The 22463-nt window shown below is 41.5% G+C and overlaps 1 protein-coding gene across 1 annotated transcript in view; it reads right to left on the reverse strand.

Moving 5' to 3' along the window:
- The window catches only part of LOC309550378 (uncharacterized protein), a gene marked incomplete at its 3' end in the record, with an annotated part of 165208 nt that overhangs the window by 36089 nt on the left and 106656 nt on the right, over positions 1-22463 (reverse strand). The window contains exons 10-14 of the mRNA XM_082250773.1: positions 17293-17490; positions 9847-10009; positions 4632-4781; positions 4378-4538; positions 348-521 (exon numbers count right to left, since the gene is read on the reverse strand). Of these exons, the coding sequence (XP_082106899.1) occupies positions 348-521; positions 4378-4538; positions 4632-4781; positions 9847-10009; positions 17293-17490 (846 nt within the window). The remainder of the gene's footprint in view (positions 1-347; positions 522-4377; positions 4539-4631; positions 4782-9846; positions 10010-17292; positions 17491-22463) is intronic.

Genomic DNA, 22463 nt, shown 5'->3' on the forward strand with positions numbered 1-22463 from the left:
GGGGGGGGGCACACTGTTTTTTTTTTCCCCTTATTTTTCATTGCCTGCATTCTTTTTTTTCTACTCAGCTGTAAGTGGGGAGTCATAGGTTGTTAAAGAAGCAGCTCGCGGCCTCCTGGCCTGCTCCTTTACAACCAGCTATTTACACAGAATTTGTATCGGTTGATACATTTTTGACCAATTTCGAATTCGAATCGTTCAAAAAATTTGGAATTCGTTAGAAAATGAATAATTGAAACATAATTAAACTAAACAAATTATGAAACAAATCCAAGAAACAAAATTAGTAACATAACACATTTTTACAAAACTAAACCCATTTTTCTATTCTGCACATGTCTACTTACCTCTTTTTGCCTCACTAGAAATGCGTCAATGAAACTTCTCTGGTCATTCTCATCTAAGTTCTTTAGATGTTTTATGAATGTTTTTGAAACAAATTCACACATTTCATCCATATTGTTCATGATAGTTTTATGGTTACCAGGAAGAAAGCCCAAGAAAGGGTAAATATTATATATCTGTTAAAAAAGAATAAGTGAAGTACTTAACTGTTAGGTTGCAGTAGTGATGTATATGCAAATATGTTTTTGTTATTGTTATGTTTAAACATTCTGTAAAATGTTATGTAGGCTGCCATTTTTGATCTCTTCTTTTACAAATGCTAGATGCCCAGCTCTTGATCCAAAGACTTCAATACTGAAGTCCCAGATGCATAACAAGTATACAGGCCAGGGGCCCACTAGTTCAGAGACTCACTAGCTGCATACATGTTCCAGGTCAGTGACCTGTAAAAACTGAGGTCATATACACATTCTATGGGTATATGTGAAATGACACCCCAAAATACATTCTGCTGCTTCTTAGGAGTACAGGGATACCATGGGTGTGAATCTTTTTGGCAGTCTAGCCACATACAGAACCCCGAAATCCAATCACCGCCTTCAGGCTTTCTAAGGGAGGAAATTGTTGATTTCACTCCTCACTACCTAGTTTCGGAGGACATGAAATGCCAAGATAGCACAACCCCCCCCCCCCCCCCAGAAAAAATATGCTACCTTGACATTTCAGGGCCTCCGAAACTGGGATAGGCAGTGAGGAAGTAAAATAAGCAATTTATGCCCTTAGAAAACCTGAAGGCGGTGATTGGTCTTCGGGGTCCCCGTACACAGTTAGGCTCCCAAAAAGTCTCACACATGTGGTATCCCTGTACTAAGGAGAAGCCACAGAATGTATTTTGGGGTGTCATTCCACATATACCCATGGCATGTGTGAGAAATATACAATTTAGTGACAATTTTGTGTAAAAAAAAAAAAAAGATTTCATTTTCCGGAAACTTGTGGCAAAATATAAAATATTTCATGGACTTTTTTATTAATTATTTTATTTTGACACCTTCCCTTTCATATTTTCTTATTATCATTTATATTGTTATCACAGGGAATTTAAATATCCTCTATGATAGCAATAAGTAGTGACAGGTACTCTTTTTCCCCAAAAAATTGGGGTCTATGGGACTCTAGATCTCTCCCCTGCCCTAAAAACATCTGACCACACCAAGATTGGTGTGATAAGATGCTTTCCCAATTTCCCAATGGCGCTGTTTATATCTGGCAAAACTGAAGTCATGAAATGCTTGTAGCTTCTGGTATCTTAGGCCAGAGATGGTTGGAGCCATTCTGGTCTCCAATCAGCTTTATGGTCAGCTGACGGAACCACCTGCTGCAGTCTCGGGCTACCCGGTGGGACAGGAGAGCCTGAGAAAACCGTGGAAGGCGATGGCAGGGGGGAGAGCCCCCTCCCACTGCTTGTAAAGCAATCTATCAGCCAATTATCTGCTAGGATTGCTTTTACATGAAAGCTTACCGCTGGCTGTAAAAATCTATACCAGAAAGTGTGTGGTATGCCCACCGTTAGACCTCCCAGCATCCACCCACTTCTAATGATGGGCTTACATGCAATGTTCTTTTTTTTCCTTCAGCCCATGGGGGTGCAGGGACCACTACTATGTCATCAGAGCTATCTGCCAGGGTGCCGCTGCTCTCTACAGGTTCGAATACAGAGCCTGATTCTGACAGTGAGGCTTCCCCAACGCTCTCATCTATCATGCTCAGCATCGTGTAGGCCTCTTCACTAATGTATCTCTGTGTGGACATTTTGGCTGATACATTTATAAGTACCTAGTGTGACTTACAGGTAAAAAAGCACCTGGTTGTCAAGGACTGTTTGAACCGCTACCAAAAAAATTAACTGCTAGCGCTAGCAGAGATCAGTCCAGTCCGTATTAACTAGCATAGTACATTTGCCCTCCCTTATATCCGCATAATTGAGAAATTATGTCCACGGTATTGTAAGTGCATTTTTTATTGGTCATATCAAAATAAAGGGACGTATTACACTATTTCTGGATCTTTCTCTTCCCTTCTATGAGCCATAGCTCTGGCAAGGATGTAAAGGAATTGCACCTGGTCTCACTTACCAGTAAAATCCTGCTAGACCCATATGCTATATGGCTAAGGGGTCCACAATATCTGGTAAGTGTGCTTGCTGCTGGGGAGTGGAACACTGAGCACTGCATGAGATATTCAACAATTTCAACACTTTGGCACGGAAGCACTTCATTTTGAGGAATATCAAGGAGTCTTCACTAGTTTCATGCTTGTCACTTTATGAACTTATTTTTTAGCATGCAAGCACTTTTTTCCTCTTTTAATTGAGGACTTTCACTGGCTACTTGCTTGCCCTAATACGTTGGACTGTTATTTGCACATTGGATGTATATGATTTTTGCATTAAATGTATTTTATGTAAAGTGGATTTACCATATTTGCTCACGTACTTTAGGTTTTTAGGCACATTTGGTGTATTTTGTATTTATTTTATAAGGTTTGAATATTGAATTTGAGTTTGCACTGTGGTTCCAGATTCAGTATACGTTATTGTTTCAGTAATTTTGGTTTTACATACATGGTTACATAGTTACATAGTTAGTCAGGTTGAAAAAAGACACAAGTCCATCTGGCTCAACCAATTAAAAAAAAAAGTAATGAAAACCCAACCATACAATCCCATATACCCAATCCTATACCCGCAGTTGATCCAGAGGAAGGGGAAAAAAACCCCAGCAAAGCATGATCCAATTTGCTACAGCAGGGAAAAAAAATCCTTCCTGATCCCCCGAGAGGCAATCGGATATTCCCTGGATCAACTTTACCTATAAATATTAGTATCCATTTATAGTATGTATACCCAGGAAAGAATCCAGGCCTTTTTTAAAGCAATCTAGTGAGCTGGCCAGAACCACCTCTGGAGGGAGTCTATTCCACAATTTTACAGCTCTTACAGTGAAGAAACCTTTCCGTATTTGGAGACAAAATCTGTACTCAAGAAGTAAAGAGTGCCCCATGGTCCTCTGTGATGACCTTAAAGTAAACAACTCAACACCAAGTTCACTATATGGACCCCTTATGTATTTATACATGTTGATCATATCCCCCCTTAATCTTCTCTTCTCGAGAGAGAATAAATTCAGTCCCTCTAATCTTTTCTCATAGCTGAGCTCCTCCATGCCTCTTATCAGTTTGGTTGCCCTTCTCTGCACTTTCTCCATTTCCCTGATATCCTTTTTGAGAACTGGTGCCCAAAACTGAACTGCATATTCCAGATCAGGTCTTACTAATGATTTCTACAAGGGCAACATTATATCTCTCTCTCTCTGGAGTCCATGCATCTGTTAATAAAAGAAAGGACTTTGCTTGCTTTGGAAACCACAGCCTGGCATTGCTTATGATCTACCAGAACACCCAGATCCTTCTCCGCTATGAATTCCCCCAGTTCTACTCCACCTAGTATGTATAATGCATGCATATTCTTAGCCCCCAAGTGCATACCTTTACATTTATCAACATTAAACTTCATTTGCCACATAGTTGCCCAAAGAAACAGTGCATTGAGGTCGGCTTGTAAATTGGAGACATCCTGTAAAGAAGTTTTTCCAATGCAAAGCTTGGTGTCATCTGCAAAAATTCTCGTCTTTAGAGCCACTTTAAACACATTGTATAGATCCATATGTGAACAAGCTCTACATTTCACAGACCTGAATACAGGGTATGAGCAGACAGACTAACCAATTGATCAGGAACACAAAAAAAAAGTCCAGCATACTATTTTAGATTTGCTAGTTATAGCGGATTATATTATATTTCCACTGCATAGATTGCAGAGACCTGAAATGCATTGCTAAGCAATGATCAGTAATTGTCCAAAGTTTAGGGCTGATTGTTACAGAGGTGCTTGTCTTGCACTTTGGTAAACACTTTTGTATGTGAAAAGGTTATGCTAAATAATATAGTAAAAAACTAGGAAATATATATTACCCCAACCATCAGACTTCCGAAAAGTCTAAAATTTTCATTCATCAATGTTATAAGCCTCTTAAATTGCGAGTCCTCATAGTCCATTCGGTGTCCAAGTAATATTGAAACAATGATATTAGCCAATGCAGTATTTACCATTATAATATTATCGAATGGCTGTCCTATAATGAAAATGTAAAGCTAAAGTTAAAACATAGGGTGTAATGTTGGACTGGGAAATTGAATTGTCCCTGTTGTAACCCATCAACTGTTACCTTTGGAAGTTTCAAAACATTTAATTAGGTAGGAGCATTCTTCAATAATTTTATCTTCAATAGAACTTTTTCCCATCCCGAAATCACGCAATGTTGTCAACGTAAATCTTCTCATCACCTTCCAGTTTTCACCACGTGAGTGAACAAGTCCTGAGAAATTCAACATTGTGAGCATATACCTTTACAGCAGACAGTATATAGGCATGGAGGTATGTATTTTTGTATTATGTTTTGGAAGATTTTTTCCCTACATGAAAAACAGCGCAGCGCTACTCCATATACATAAAAGAAAAAATAGTGTCACTTTCAAAATTTGTGCATAAACAAAATAGTGCATTGAAATTTCATATATTTCTAATCAATAAACACACCAAAAAAACTCTTTTTGTTTCTTCTTCAACGTTAACATTTCACACTGTGTTTTGTGCATCCAATATCGTTATAGTGCTCAAATCCACCTTCCTTCTCCTCTATGCTCAAACACCAGTTGTGCTCTCACCTTCTCTCCATGACCCATATAATATATTAGGTTGCATGTTTTCCATTTTATTGGGGTCTCCTAATTTTCAATTCCAGCAGGTACCTCTTTCCCCCTCTGGTTCTCAGAGCAAAAAGCAAAGAAAAAAAATGCCATAGTGTTTTATTACCTAAAACCTTTTATCAAAACCAAATTCCAATAATAATACACTCACAATATGATGTAGCACCTTTCTAGTCAGAGCAGGTTTTAGGTACATTTAATTTAGCTCTTCTGAAATCAGTGGAGCTGGGGTTGATTGTTCTAGCCTGCTCAGTGTTACACAGGTGGCTTGTCTGTTTACTTCCCCCTGCTTTCTGAAAGGTTTTAGAAGTGCAGTGGGAGGGAGAATGGTAAAGCAGCTTGAATATTTATGGTGATCCAGCCAATCCCTTGAGTGGTGTGTCCAGAAGGGGACTGGAGAGTCCTAAATAGTCTGGGACACTAGAGTAGGGGGTCCTTGAATCCTAGGTAGCCTTGCCTGAGGAGGCCCCTGTCAAAGGGGTTCTGCCCCTCTGGGGAGCCTGCTGGAGACACTTATGAGAGTTCATCATGGTCCCAGGCATGGCTTTGGCTGGGGAGCCTATTTCCTAAAGTCTGGGGTTCCCTGTTTTTCATTTTAGAAGCACTTTAGAGAGTATCAGGTAGAGGCTGGATGGAAGAGGGTCCAGTGGTTGATGGTATCATGTCTACCCCACTAAGAAGCACTCAGTGGATATCAGAAGGTGGAAGATGATGATCCTGATGACCTATGTTCTATGTTTCAGAGAATCTATACAGTTCCCAGCATTACACATAGGCAAGTGTAGCACCCTCCTAGTTAGGTGCTAGGAAAAGCATATATTGGCCCTGTCTGCTTATTAGTGGGGGCCTGATCATTCAGTTAGGCTGTCGTATGTTTCCAGGTGTGGTCTGTTGAGTCTAAGTAGTCTCCCCACTGTATCCAATGAGGACTCTTGTTGGACGGTGGAGGAAACCTGGCCAATAGCGCACCAGGGCTTATAGCTCTCTCAGTGGGCGGAGTTTGCCACCATGCACCCTGGGATCAGATATAAATCTGAGGGGAGCATCTGACAGAGTGTCTTTGGCGGGAAGCAGAGTCCCAGAAGGAGGCTGACGGCTGTCTCTCCTCCTGTCAGAAAAAGTGAGGGTGTCCTGGGCAGTCAACCTCGAGGACCGGAGGTTGAGCTGGGCTGCAGGAAGAGGATCCAGAAGGTTGCTGACTGAGTGGAGCTGCTGGGCAGAAGTTTCCAGGAAAAACAGTGTTGTGAGTACTCGAAACTGCCTAGGGGTCTGCCTAGGAGAGGGGGCCACTCCAGAAGGTCAAAGGGATCCGGGAGCCAGTTATCCAGTAGAGGAGGCTTAGGAAAGGGAGTGCCAGTGTCTAAGCCCTGAAGATAATTGAGAGAAAGGGGGCGCCGGTGTGGGCCATTAAGTGTTCAGCAGTGCAGCGGTATACAAATAGCTACCTCAGCAAGACTGCTCAAGCCAGCATTGATAGGCATTCAGCCAGCATCAAGTCGGTGCCAAATAGCGTTTTTCAAGTGTCCCTGCCAAATTTTGCATAGTTCAGTTCAAGGAGTATCCCACTCATCCCTTCTCCTATCCAAGTTACAAAATAAATAAACCCAAAGATACTGGACTGGTCATTGTCTCAGTGCTCACACTTGGAGAAACATGCTTAAATGTGCTGTTGTTGCTAGCGGTAACCCAGGGGGACCCATATCCAGCAAAATGGCTGGGAATTGTGCTACACAAGTTTTAGCAGTTCCTCTAGCAAGTAGAGACTTTGGGAAGTCCTCCATGACAGTGAGAAGAGTCCACATTTACTTCAGTTACTTTGGGGTATCCAATGTCTCCTTCATACCTATCCAAGTTCTGCTCAGCAATATGAACACAAAAGATACCCCTAGACTGTTTTATGAGCCAGAGAGTGAGAGAAAGAGAGACAGACGAAGAAGCTGTGTGCCTGGCTGTTTGTGTTCTAACTGGGTATACAGGACCAATCATACCAGCACTACTGCAGGGGTAGGGCTACATACAGTGCACTTAGCACCGGTGCACACAAGTATTAAAGTGCAATAGTACAATACACAATGGGTCGTCAGCGGCCAGTAAACATACAGATAGCTGCAGTTACTTCCTGGTTCGTATGCGCGTGATGATGTCACCCAAGCTATCAGTAACAACCAAAGTCTCCCTATCCCTATTTGCTGCATCGGTTTTGCAAAGCAGCACCTGGGGGAAAATAAGTAAAGGGAAGAGCAATAAAAAGCTGAAAGACATTTTAACACTTGTCCATGTAACTCCAAGCGGCTCGAGTTAGGCTAAAAGCCTCTGCCTTTTTTCAATGCATCACACACACACATGTGTGTGTGTGTGTGTGTGTGTGTGTGTGTGTGTGTGTGTGTGTGTGTGTGTGTGTATATATATATATAATATATATATTTTATAAGGTTTGGGGAAGTTTGTAATACAATAAATGCAAGAGTGTTACTGCATCCTAAAATATGAAAAATATGGTAATGAAGATATTTCTAGGCTGGTTTTGCTAACTTATAATACTAGTTCCCTGGGCTGTTGTGTTAATTAATTTGCTTCAATGATTCAGTGACCTGAATACAAATTAGATAAGTCTTAATTTAGAATTACCTAATTTTCATGCTGGGTTTGCAGAAATAACCCAAAACCTAGGAACAGCCAGGCAATTAACTATTTTAGAAGAAGACCAGAAAAGGGAGCCTCCATATTTCTTTCACAGCAGGTTTGCTTTAAAAGAGAAGTTTTGGATTTTTTTTTTTTGGGGGGGGGGGACCATACTTACCTAGGTGGATGCAGCATCGGTCTGATGCTGCATCTGTCCCCTGCCGGATCTAACACTGAGACCTGAGTCATCAAACACTACCGATCACTCGGTTCTCAGAGCTCCCTGAGCAGAGAGCTGGTGATTGTCAATCACCGGCTCTCTGCTCTGCCCCCTCTCTCACTAGAACGCTGGGCTGTGGGGTGGGGGCGGGTGGGAGTGGCAGGCTCAGGCTCTCAGTGGCTCACTGAGAGGCTGAGCCAGGTGCCGTTCAAGGCATGTGGGCAGATCCTGACCGTATGGTGGCGATCTTTCCCCAGCCTGGACCGGGTCTGTGAAGTCAGCCGACAGCCAGCTTCAGCCCGCGGTCCTCTAAAAAAACAAGTCACAGGAATGCAGAATGAACTGCACTCCTGTGATCCACAGGAGAAGTACAGCTAAATGAGCTTTGGTTGTACTTCTCATTTAATGATAAATTTAAGGCAAACAGCTAAATAAACAGATAAAAGGAGCTGATTTACCTTTGTATTTTCTTACACCCAGTCCTAAAATGTACACAGTTCTGCCACCCATCTTTATCTGGCAGGGATGTAGACCCAATTTTTGTCTGCTACAGTTCAGTAGCACAGAGAAGTCTTGTCCCCTCCCCAGTCTATGACTGGAAAGGTGAATATAGAAGTAGCAGACTGATGTGCTTATCTCCCTGTCAATCTTGGCTCTTATCAACATGTTCCTTGCTTTTCTCTTTTCCATACTGAGCTCTGCTCTACAATGGGCTGCAAGAGGCAGCTATCAGATCAAAGGTTCAAAATCACTTCCCGCTCACCATATAGCAAAATGACGGCTGGGAAGTGGTTGCTCTATCCTGACTGGCCGTCATAATAAAAATAATAGGTCCGGTACCACTTATAGTGATAATGCCTCCATCCCTAAATTATTTACATACAGAAAGGGAAGGTTGCCCTGGGACTTTAAATGAGGCAAACACAGGTGGCCACTCAATGAAGTAAATGTAATCTCAATTTAATGATTAGTATATGACGTCCAGCAGGACTGACCGCTCTGCGTGCCCCCCGGTGACTGGTGGTGCGGTGTGTCACTCTGACTCACTGCATCTCCGATACCAGTAATGAGCCTAATGACATAGGCTCTTTACCATGTGACCAGCTGTGTCCAATCACAGCTGGTCACATAGTGAATAGGAAGTGCCATTGATCGGTGATCGGCTTTCCTCAGTTCGTGCCTGACAGGCATGAGTAGAGGAGAGCCGATCTGCGGCTCTCCTGACAGGGGGGGGGGGGGTCTGTGCTGCTAATCAGAGCATTGATACCAGTGCAGATCTTTGGGGGATGCCACTAGAGGCACCAGGGATTGCCCACCCATGGCCACCAGGGATGCCCACCCATGGTGACCAGGGATGCCAATCAGGGCTCAGGGAACCTTTCAGTGTCCTCCTCATCAGAGCTGCCTATGATTGCCATCTATCAGCACCCCCCGCCTGTGCCCATCATAGCCATCTATCAGTGCCGCCCATTATTGCCCATCAGTGCCTCCTATCAGTGCCCATCACTGCCACCTATTAGTGCCCACCAATGCTGTATATCAGTGCAAACTTTTGTTTTTTTTTTCAAACATTTCAGTCTTTTGACATAAATTTGGTTTAGGTTCAGTGTAGCATGCCTGCGCAATGGTCATTTAAAATGCAACAGCACTAAAAAATGAAAATTGGCCTGGGCAGGAAGGGGGTGAAAGAGCACTGTATTGAAGTGGTTAAACTGCTTCCATTTAAAAAATAATTTTACAGTATTTTTGAATACAGAGATATATCCAATTGTGTTTATATCTGCTTGGAGATCAGCTTTAAGCATATTTGTAAAAAAAAAAAAAAAACTCACCAAAACCCTTGTCCATTTTGTGGAATACATGGATTTTCCCTCTTCCTCCAAACTCTTCAGCATAATTAACAAGAGCATCTTTCACAGCTTCATATCCAGCCAATACCACTACTTTTCTTGTACCCAGTTGAACACTAAACACTGGGCCATATTTCTTTGCAAGCTTAAATAAAGCAGAAACAAAATGTTTAAAGAATTTTAGATTGTAAACTTTTCGGGCAATGTAAAGCAAACACTGCGTCCTAAAAGGGAAACCACTAGGTGCCTGTTACCGCCATGACCCCAGAAACATCTTCTCTCTGCCCCTTCCAAATTATGAGTTTAAGCATTTCTGGTTGCAGAGAGTTGTAGTTATAGTGACCAAGCAAACAAAATGTTGGATAGCTGTAGAGAGCCTGCTGCTTTCCATAAGAAGAAATAGTGACCTTCAGTTGGGCACAGACTTTTTTTCCTGGGGCCATTACTGTTTTGATGCACCTTGACTTTATTTTTATACTTTTTTATTAAAACTTCAGTTGTATGCTAAGGCAGATTATAACTCACACACGTAGTGCACATTATCTGCATGGAAGGCTGTAGTTCACATTTAAGCGATCACATTTACTGGGTGTGTGGGGGTCTGCCTGCTCATGTGATATCACAACAAAGCATGCCAATCATCTTAATCAACATTTCTTTCTGTTCTTGTTCAGTTTTTAGAAAATCAGGCCAAATAGTTTATCCTTGATACTTGAGCTTTTTAAAAATGAATTAAAAGTCTAATTCTGGTCTAACCATATGTGATAGTTACTTGTAAATGAGAACAGAAATATTGAAAAAGGCATGTGAAATATAAAAGGAATTATTTAATAATTCACTTTCAAAATAAGGAAGGTGATCTAAAGGACTAGTGCGCTACCAGGTGTGTCTGATGGCCAAGAAACGATATATGTGAAGAAATATATACTAAAATAATATTCAAAAATATAAATAATAAAGTGAAGTGAATAATGGGTAAAGCTGCCGATCCCTGCAGTGTCACCATGGACAACAGCAGGGTTGTCGGAAAGAGACCATTGTCCCCATTAACATGGGACAAGGCCCCATGTTGAGGGCAAGTGGCCTGGTATGGTTCAAAAGGGGATGGAGCTCACTATAAACAAAAAAAAGTGACAATTTTGAAAAAAAAACAATATTTTTCACATTCTGCTATATATGACATTTCCCCCCCCCCCCCCCCCCCAAAAAAAATTAAAAATCAAATTTTTTTAACATTTTAGGCCAATTTGTTTTTTTGCTACATATTTTTTGTAAAAACAAAAATCACAATAAGCGTATTTTGATTGGTTTGCTCAAAAGTTATCACGTCTACTAACTACGGGAAAGATTTATGTCATTTTTATTGTTTGTTTTTTTTACTAGTAATGGCGGCGATCTGCAATTTTGTGCGGAATTGCGGGGAACAGATTGGACCCCTTGCTGAAGTTTTTTGGGGGTACCAGTGACATTACTACAGTAATCAGTGCTAAAAATATACACGGTTACTGTAATAATGACATTGGCAGGGAAGGGGTTAACCCCGTGCGTGATCAAGGGGTTAAATGTGAGCCTAGGGGAGTGATTCTAACTGTGGGGGGGCGTGGCATCTGAACTGACCATAGAGACCTGTGATCCTATATAGAAGGATCACGTGATCTCTCTATGATCATCCCAGGGAAAAGGACGGTCGGTTTACAACAGCTGACCGTTCTTCTCTCTCAGCGGGGAACGATCGCGGGTGTCAGGCGGCAATCGGAGCCGCCTGACCCGTGCATCGGCTTCCCCGCTGATGAGCAGGGGCAGGAGCGTGCCACCGGCGGCACGCGCTCGCCCCCTAGTCTCCCAGGAGCGAGCGCCGTACATGTACAGCGTTTTGCCCAGGAGCAGCTGTCTGCCGCAGTACATCGTAAAGGTGTTAATGTATGGCTCCCAATATTTTTGTTGACAATTTATATACAGTATATTGAATATTGAAGATATGGGCACTATATATGTATTTTGGTTAATATATTTTAATGGTTGCTAAATTATGAAAATTAAATTGGGTCTGTAAAAGCACAAAAGGGAAGGTTTTATTTTTAAAGTTTGTGCACACAACAGTGTGATAGTTGAAGCTATCCGATGTCACTTGTTTTGATATTATTTAGCAATTTGTATAAAGTCTATGGCTCTAGCTATATTTTTTTCAAAGTCTATACAGTACTTTCCAAATTATTTCATTTAATATCGTGTTTACTCCTTCCACCGCTCATTCACTGATATGCAAAAAAATGTGTTGTCTTTGCAAAAACAGCTTCGTATTTTTTTTTCTATTTTTGTAGAAATTGATCATTTTGGGTGGATGCAGCTCCATGTTAGCCAATGAATAATGCAACCTGTTCCTGAGAATGTAATGTTCCTGAGAAACGTAATGCTCTGTAAAGCCACATACAGATTTCAGGCATTCCTTAGCATGTTACTTATTGGAATTGTATATATTTTATTTTGCCATTTTACCCACCTGAAAAAGACCCTCTCTCCTCTAAATGATTTTTTGGCTTTTGTGGTTGAGGAACACTGCCTAGCGTACCCTGCTCTTTGATTGACAGTCCCTTTCCACTTCACCTAGAAAATGTCCATTACTAATTTTTAAGGATCAGCTACATTGAATTCAGTGGGGTTTAGATTCAGCAAAAAATCCAGTAAAATATGCTCAATGTACCTCAAATTGAACCCAGATGCTTTTGGGTTAATCACCAACTGTATGTTATTAAGGATGATCGAACTTTTGAAAAGTTTGGTTCGGCCAGAACATCCGAACTTCCCGAAAGTTCGGCCCGGATTTCAGAACCCCATTGAAATCAATGGGACCCGAACTTCGGTAATCAAAAAACACAATTTTTAAGCCCTAAAACCCAATAAATGCCCCTAAAACGTGCCTAGGGTTCTGGGTCATGCCCCATTAACTATTGATCACACTAAAAAAAGTTCTTAAAAATTGTCATTTTTTATAAAAAAGCCAATTATTGGAAAAAAAAAAAAAAGAGAGATTTTTTTGATTTTGACTTTGGATTTAGTATCTGGGGGGTCTAAAAAGTGTACATGTGAAGTTTCAGCTCTGTAGCATGTCCAGAGCCATGAAAAAAAAAGATAAATTTTCAGTAGAACAGGGATGTGGGACCCTCCTTTAACACCTATATGATCTTTTTTTCTGGTTCTGGACATGCTACAGAGCTGAAACTTCACAGGTACACCTTTTAGACCCCCCAGACACAAAATCACACAAAAGTTCTTAAAAATTGTCATTTTTGATAAAAAAAGCCAATTATTGAAAAATTAAAAAAAAAAAAAAAAGAGATTTTTTGATTTTTATTTATTAGTGTGAGGAAAGGGATATATAGTGTAGTTAGAGTGCTCCTTTACACTTAAGTTAGCTTCAAAAATTTAGTTTCTGTAGGGAAAGTGTTAAGTGTAAGGGGACCGTAGTGTAGTGTAGGGTTAACTGGCAGTGACTGCTATGGAAGGGTGACAAAACCCTTCCATAGCAGGGTGACCGCTATAGAGAAATGATCATTTCTCTGAATTGCTTCGGCACACCCATATGGCTTCTCACCAGCCAAGCATTTTTTATGCTGCAGGGGCTGCCACTGCCAGTGCTTTTTTGAGGACATGTTTGATGTCAGACATGACATCTGAACATGTGTATAGGGGGTATATATAGACATATATGTCTGAACATATACCCCTAGACATAGACATATATAGGTGTGATAGTAGCTGAAATATATGCTTGCGCTAATGAAATCATTTACAGTAATATATTTCTGCTACTATCACACCTATATATGTCTAGGGGTATATATTCAGACATATATGTGTATATATACCCCCTATACACATGTTCAGATGTTTTGCCTGCCTCAAAAGAACCCAAAAAAATGCCAAAAAAACGCTAGCGTCAAAAAAAATGCCCAGGTGTGTTTTTGCTGGCATTTTTTGGGGGGTTTTGGAGGCAGACAAAACAACTGAACTTGTGCACAGTACCACTATACACAAGTTCAGATGTTTTTCCAAGTTACAGCTGTAAGTCGCTTGGGGTATGTCTCTATCAGTTCAGTGAGGATCTCTGAATGATCCAATGTTGACCTAAATGACTAATGATGATAAATAGAATCCACCTGTGTGTAATCAAGTCTCCGTATAAATGCACCTGCACTGTGATAGTCTCAGAGGTCCGTTTAAAGCGCAGAGAGCATCATGAAGAACAAGGAACACACCAGGCAGGTCCGAGATATTGTTATGGAGAAGTTTAAACCAGGATTTGGATACAAAAAGATTTCCCAAGCTTTAAACATCCCAAGGAGCACTGTGAAAGCAATAATATTGAAATGGAAGGAGTACCAGACCACTGCAAATCTATGAATACCTGGCCGAATCTAAACTTTCAGCTCATACAAGGAGAAGACTGATCAGAGATGCAGCCAAGAGGCCCATGATCACTCTAGATTAACTGCAGAGATCTACAGCTGAGGTGGGAGACTCTGTCCATAGGACAACAATCAGTCGTATACTGCACAAATCTGGCCTTTATGGAAGAGTGGCAAGAAGAAAGCCATTTCTTAAAGATATCCATAAAAAGTGTTGTTTAAAGTTTGCCACAAGCCACCTGGGAGACACACCAAACCTGTGGAAGAAGGTGCTCAAGTCAGATGAAACCAAAATCAAATTTTTTGGCAACAATGCAAAACGTTATGTTTGGCGTAAAAGCAACACAGCTCATCACCCTGAACACACCATCCCCACTGTCAAACATGGTGGTGGTAGCATCATGGTTTGGGCCTGCTTTTCTTCAGCAGGGACAGGGAAGATGGTTAAAATTGATGGGAAGATGGATGGAGCCAAATACAGGACCATTCTGAAAGAAAACCTGATGGAGTCTGCAAAAGACTAGAGACTGGAATGGAGATTTGTCTTCCAACAAGACAATGATCCAAAACATAAAGCAAAATCTACAATGGAATGGTTCACAAATAAACATATCCAGGTGTTAGAATGGCCAAGTCAAAGTCCAGACCTGAATCCAATTGAGAATCTGTGGAAAGAACTGAAAACTGCTGTTCACAAACGCTCTCCATCCAACCTCACTGAGCTCGAGCTGTTTTGCAAGGAGGAATGGGCAAACATTTCAGTCTCTCGATGTGCAAAACTGATAGAGACATACCCCAAGCGACTTACAGCTGTAATCGCAGCAAAAGGTGGCGCTACAAAGTATTAACTTAAGGGGGCTGAATAATTTTGCAAGCCCAATTTTTCAGTTTTTTATTTATTAAAAAAGTTTGAAATATCCAATAAATTTTGTTCCACTTCATGATTGTGTCCCACTTATTGTTGATTCTTCACAAAAATTACAGTTTTATATCTTTATGTTTGAAGCCTGAAATGTGGCAAAAGGTCGCAAAGTTCAAGGGGGCCGAATACTTTTGCAAGGCACTGTATACACACACACACACACAGTATCTCACAAAAGTGAGTACACCCCTCACATTTTTGTAAATATTTTATTATATCTTTTTATTTGACAACACTGAGGAAATTACACTTTGTTACAATGTAAAGTAGTGAGTGTACAGCTTGTATAACAGTGTAAATTTGCTGTCCCCTCAAAATAACTCAACACACAGCCATTGTCTAAACCGCTGGCAACAAACATGAGTACACCCCTAAGGGAAAATGTCTAAATTGGGTCAAGTTTGCCATTTTCCCTCCCCGGTGTCATGTGACTCTTTAGTGTTACAAGGTCTCAGGTGTGAATGGGAAGCAGGTGTGTTAAATTTGGTGTTATCGCTCTCACTCTCTCATACTGGTCACTAGAAGTTCAACATGGCACCTTATGGCAAAGAACTCTCTGAGGATCTGAAAAGAAATTGTTGCTCTACATAAGGATGGCTTAGGCTATAAGAACATTGCCAAGATCCTGAAACTGAGCTGCAGCACAGTGGGCAAGACCATACAGTGGTTTAACAGGACAGGCTACACTCATAACAGTCCTGACCGTGGTCGATCAAAGAAGTTGAGTGCACGTGCTCAGCAACATATACAAAGGTTGTCTTTGGGAAATAGACATATGAGTGCCACCAGCATTGCTGCAGAGGTTGAAGGGGTGGGGGGTCAGCCTGTCGGTGCTCAGACCATACGCCGCACACTGCATCAAATTGGTCGTCATGGCTGTCGTCCCAGAAGGAAGCCTCTTCTAAAGATGATGCACAAGAAAGCCCGCAAACAGTTTGCTGAAGACAAGAAGACTAAGGACATGGATTGCTGGAACCATGTCCTGTGATTTGATGAGACCAAGATAAATGTATTTGGGTCAGATGGTGTCAAGCGTGTGTGGCAGCAATAAGGAGCACAAAGACAAGTGTGTCTTGCCTACAGCATGGTTGTGGGAGTGTCATGGTCTGGGGCTGCATGAGTGCTGCTAGCACTGGGAAGCTACAGTTCATTGAGGGAGCCATGAATGCCAACATGTACTGCGACATACTGAAGCAGAGCATGATCCCCTCCCTTTAGAGACTTGGGGGGGGGGTGTTTTGGGTGGTTATTATATTGGAATATTGCCCTGCAGCCCAGACGACTACTGCCTTGCTAAAGAAGCTGAGGGTAAAGGTGATGGACTGGCCAAGCATGTCTCCAGACCTAAACCCTATTGAGCATCTGTGGGACATCCTCAAATGGAAGATGGAGGAGCGCAAGGTCTCTAACATCCACCAGCTCCATGATGTTTTCATGGAGGAGAGGAAGAGGACTCCAGTGGCAACCTGTGAAGCTCTGGTGAACTCCATGCCCAAGAGGGTTAAGGCAGTGCTGGAAAATAATGGTGGCCACACAAAATATTGACACTTTGGGCCCAATTTGGACATTTCCACTTAGGGGTGTACTCACTTTCGTTGCCAGCAGTTTAGACAATAATGGCTGTGTGTTGATTTATTTTGAGGGGACAACAAATTTATACTGCTATACAAGCTTTACACTCACTACATTGTAGCAAAGTGTTATTTCTTCAGCGTTGTCACATGAAAAGATATAATAAAATATTTACAAAAATGTGAGGGGTGTACTCGCTTTTGTGAGATACTGTGTGTGTGTATATATATATATATATATATATATATATATATATATATATATATATAATTTCACATGTACATTTTTACAGAATTAAAAAAAAAAAAATTAAAAGGAAATAATGTTCAGCATTAAATGATTCTTTCATTCATTTTATTATTTAAAAAAGGAATACTTATGGATACCCAAAAAAAGCATTTGTTAAAAAAATGTTAATATTTTAGTTGCCTTAACATTTCTTTAATTTTTTTTAAGCTATAATACAAATCATATACTTTTGTAAAATAAAAATAAAACTATGTCAACCATCATATCAGGTTGCCTTACCTCTAAGTAAGTTAAGTGTGGTGTCTTTAAATCCATTAGAAGTAAATTTCCGATGAGTGGAAAAGCCCATGGTCCAGGAGGAAATTTTTTAATAATGCCTTTTTTCCACTTATTTAGAATATTAAGAACATATAATATGGATAGAGGCAGTACAATGTATGTAGCTAAAGAGAATCCTAAATCCATCATTGTGTTTAGCTATTGGAAGGATCTGGCATCTGGTATTCATTTGCTGTCTTTTATACCAGTACACTTTCACCTTTATTCCAGTGTACAATTAATTCTGTGTAAGTTAATAGGAAATGGTAAGTTTAGAGAACATCCAAACCTCTTATCAATCTTTTGTAACCTACCAGTCTATTCTCTTTAATTTAAACTACACTAACCTTTACTCACTTGTTATTAACTTAAGCCCCGTACACACGTACCGATCGTCGGCCGAACGATCGGCCGTCTTTTGTCCGAGGGCTGTCTTGTCTGTTGAAAACTGCAAAAGACTGCACGCGAATTTTGTCTGCCAACAACAGCCGACTGCAGAAGTGATGTCATGTGATGTTAACTTTCCTGGTCTTTTTTCTTTACTGAGCATGCCCAGTCTTGCAAATCTGCTGTCTGTCGGCCTAATTCTGTACTGACTGGCGAACAATCGGCCGTTCTGGTGTTGGCCAACAAAAATTTTAATGCTTGCACGACAGATTCTTTTCGGCCGAAAGTGCTCTGTCGGCTGTCGGAAGCATCATACTAACAAGCCGAAAATCGGCCGATCGTTCGGCGGCCGAATATTTTCGGCCAACAATCGGTACGTGTGTACGGGCCTTTAGTTCCTGAGCAAGTGCCCATTCCTATGTCTATCCGATTAGCAAGAAACATTACTTCAGTGCTGACCATGCTAAGGCACACACGCCCCTATAGGCTTGAATGCAACCGTATACTAAATCTTGATACACTGCCAATTCAAATTTATGGGGACTTAGTGTAAACCGCATATTTTCAAAATTTCTCAGCTCCCTACCCAGGGCCGGAGTAGGACTCATTTTCAGCCCTGGAGTTTCATGCCTTAGACCGGCCTACTTTAGTTCACGACTGACTACATTAAAATAATGTAATTAAAACCTCAGAATATAAGTTTGCAATGGCGCACTGTTCTCTACAGCCTTGTAATTCATTGGATGGGTGGAAAGAAAGAGGGAAGGAGAGGGAGAGAGAGAGTGAAGGAGGGGTGAAAGAAAGAGGGAAGGAGTTCCATCCGGTACTATTGGTTGTCAGACCCTACTGAAGAAGTGTGCACATCTCTGTCACAGGATGAAGTGATGTATTCTTCTAGAGAAACATATAAATACATGTAACCATTGCCACTGGTCATTCCCTCTCTAGATAGAGATCCTATGGTATGTGACACTCTACCAGTAGTGAGAGGGATGGGTTCTGACTGGTTGCTATGGGTGATAGCCCTATGCAGAACAAGCCTTGTATTATGGGATAGGTGACCCCTCCATCCAGCCATCCTCAGGATGAGAACAATACAAATGGTGACCCCATTGCTGACCACTCGCCCCCTGTAGGAGGCGCTCTGACAATGGACACTGTGTGTTGGCCTAGTCCTGCAGCAGCCAGGTCCGAAAGGTTCTCAGGGGTTGCCATGGGTTACAGCACTCTGCAGACCCAGGAGGGACATGGGATAAGGTGACCGCTGAATGTTATGCCCCTCCCCAGCACAATGAGAAGGGGTGCCCCCCCTCACCTCATAGCGCTCCCAGGCTCAGGGCAGGCGGCTACGGTCACACATCGCCCCCCTCCACCTCGCTCCCTTGCTGGCAGCTCTGGTATGTAGAAGAATCAGAGTGCCCCTCACCCACAGTGCTTCCTCCCAGCCATTCACTGATGCCGCACCTCAACCAGCCAATCGGACACGCTGCCAGCCATACCCTCTTTCCCACCCCTCCACCTATAAGGCAGCTCGATGCATTCTTACTGTAGATGCGGTGTGGATAGGTGATGTCATCGGTCAAGAACCCGGGAGACGTGACTGCGACGGCTGCCAGCTGGTCTGCCCCTGGCCATGACAACGGCCCTCGTGGCCAAAAAAACCAACCATTTTCCCGTTGCTCCTGATTAGCTAATCCGGGCCTGTCCCCACCTCAACTCCATCATCGCTGCTGCCATCTCCAGCTACCTTTCTGCTGGTTCTGATGTATTCTTGCTTCAACTATTGAGTGCCACTGACAATGTAACTCACACCCATGTGCATTGTACCGTGCATGTGCACAGCATAGTTTCACATTATCTGAGCTTCCCGCTTCAAGTGTCATTTCCAGCTCCGTTTTTGTTGGTTCTGATGTATTCTTGCTTTGTTCATTGAGTGGACACTGACAATGTAATTCATGCCCATACAATGCATGTGCTGCAGTAAGTGTGCAGATTAAAAAAATGCTAGCTGGTAAGTAAATTCGTTTTTTGGCAGGAGAGACTTTTTACTACCAAAAAGGGCAATCGAAGGGCAATCATACTGACTAGACAAGAACTTCTTTTCAAAATAAAAAAAGATTCCGGCCAAAAAGATTTTACACTAAATCAATCACGTATTATTACCAAATTTACAAAACAACATAAACAGATATATAAAATCATTAATAAATATTGGCATCTCTTGACCGTTGACCCTAACTTGAATCCCTTCATAAAAACCACAAATTACCTATCGCAAGGCACGATCTCTGAAAGCAGATATAGGATGAGTCCCTCATAGTGCAGTCGCACATCTATTTCAGTAAGGAGTAAGTATCTCCAATGGTTTTAGAAGCTGGATTCATCCTTCTTTATATGGATAGTGTAGGACCCACTGAAAATGGGGTACTTTGACGTAGTGGTGGGCTTGAGCACGATATGGCCATATGGTGGGACCAAATCCCCATTTTTATTCATTCATTGATTGCCTTTATATTCAATAGTCATTTCTTTTGCATGTGTGCGCTTTTTTGTAAATATGTATGTCTCTTGGTCTATAGCTGCACCAGCTTTAGAAATGCATGTTCAGGGTGTGCTCCCCCAGCTCCTTTTTGTTTTTATAATCAGAATATTGATATGCTCTTTCTATGTCACTTTTCCCTGGTTATTTTTATCCATCTGGAATTGTGTACGATTCTTTGTAAGCATTGCATCTGTGTGTCATACAAAATACACTCTTACGTTGGTTCTTTATGGCATCTTTGTTCCCCCGACGCACAAAGGGGATGGACTTCCAACCTCCGCCCCCTTCTCCAGCTGATGGCGACGTTCCCCCGATCCAGGCATGCGCATACCTAACTGGAATTGTTTGTGCGTCGACGTGCCTAGAGTGCACGACACGGTCCACCACTCTGTTGGGCGGGGCCGTGTGTTCCAGACACGAGGGACCCCATTGGCCCATCTCTAGCGCATGCCCGAGCGGCTGCTACGGCGCATGCGTGGGCGTCTTTTTAACCGGCAACGGCGGTCCTGGGTGTTCTCACCAAGCCGGGGGAAATAGGTCAATCATCTACGCAGCAGGTATCTCTTGGCAGACCATTCTACTTGTACTTTTACCTTATTTATCTTTACAGCACTCTTGATCTAATGGTGCTCTATCACCAATACTTGTTATATTTTCGGGGGGCCCTCACTACTATACCCAGGCTCCACTTTCTCTCAATGCTTGCCCTGTGATTGTTCACCCTCTGATCCTATACCAATATTGACACACTTCCCTTATATATTCACTTATGCACTTTTTTTGAATTCTCTGGAATCTTTTTGTGTCCCTCTTACTTTAATAGCACTTACTACTTCCCCTCATATGATACTTCATGGGACACGCTTTAGTATTAATGATGGATTTTTATCACTCCAGGCTCTGTGGTGTATTCTCATTACAATCCTTGGGCGGTCTCACATTTCTTGACTCCTTCCTTTCTTTCTAATATTTCATGCTCAGATTGTAATCTGCCTACCTTCTCTCTCTCTCTCTCTCTCTCTATATATATATATATATATATACATATATATATATATACACTTCTTTTTAAGGGACCTCTGAGATATCTATACCTTTGTACCCGTTATGTAGTGCTCTGGATAGAAAGAGGTGTCTTCATAAGTACACCGACAAGGAACTATATGCTGACTACAGGCACAGGCACAGGCATATGGACTCACATTTGAGCCCATCTCTAACTGATAATTTTCTGTATACCAAAAATTCTTGTTTTATTATTTATTTATTTTAATTTTTTTCATTTTTTTCATCCTTCTCAGACACATTTTGGGCTACCTGGGATCCATGCGGGAATAACTGTGAAGAACCAGTGATTTTCAATTGCAGACACTATATGTATTAAAGTGATTTGCTGTGATCATACTGTCACACTTCGATGATCCCGCCATCTTTTTCTTTCCCCTGTCTTGAGCGCTTTTTTCTTGAGGCTGCACCTCCTTAAGTGCAGCAATGTATTATATACGGCAATTTACACATTTTGAATAACATGAGTGGTACATATCTTTTATTTTACATACACTATACAAGATACATTATTGTATTTTCAATTTCTTACACATAACAGATGCAATGTTTACGATCGTATTTCTGTGATGTATTGATATATCTGTTTTTTATGAATTCTTATGTTTTTTTACCTATATTCAGAGAGGAATCCCAATTGACCTTTGAGAAAGGCCACGCCCGAAACGCGTCAGTTTCTTTTTGGGAATTTTTGCGCTCTTACTCCGCATCCTAGCCGCAGTACATGTATTCGGTTTTTATACAAATGCTTTTTGATATATTTATGTTATGTAATTGTGTTATGTTACAATAAATTCTGATATATTTTTTTACTTTTGAGTACAATTTTTGATGGGTATTTGCCTTAAAACTCCCGCCCCTAGAGGAATTGCCTTTTTTCTATTTTTACTACCAAAAGACCCTACATGCTGGATGGAATTCAGTAAAAAATGAATATACAAAACTAATGTAACTGGTTCCCGACCGCCTACCGCAGTTTTACTGCAGCAGGCTGGCTTTCCTGCATTAACCGACGTAGCTCTACGTTGGCCGTGTGCAGTTAACACCACCCGTATCTACCCTAGCTACTGCCATGGCCAAAAGTGTTGAGAATTACACAAATATTATTTTCACAAAGTCTGCTGCCTCAGTTTTTATG

This window comes from Pelophylax lessonae (assembly GCF_965119305.1).
Source record: "Pelophylax lessonae genome assembly, chromosome: 3".
Classification (NCBI taxonomy): domain Eukaryota; kingdom Metazoa; phylum Chordata; class Amphibia; order Anura; family Ranidae; genus Pelophylax; species Pelophylax lessonae.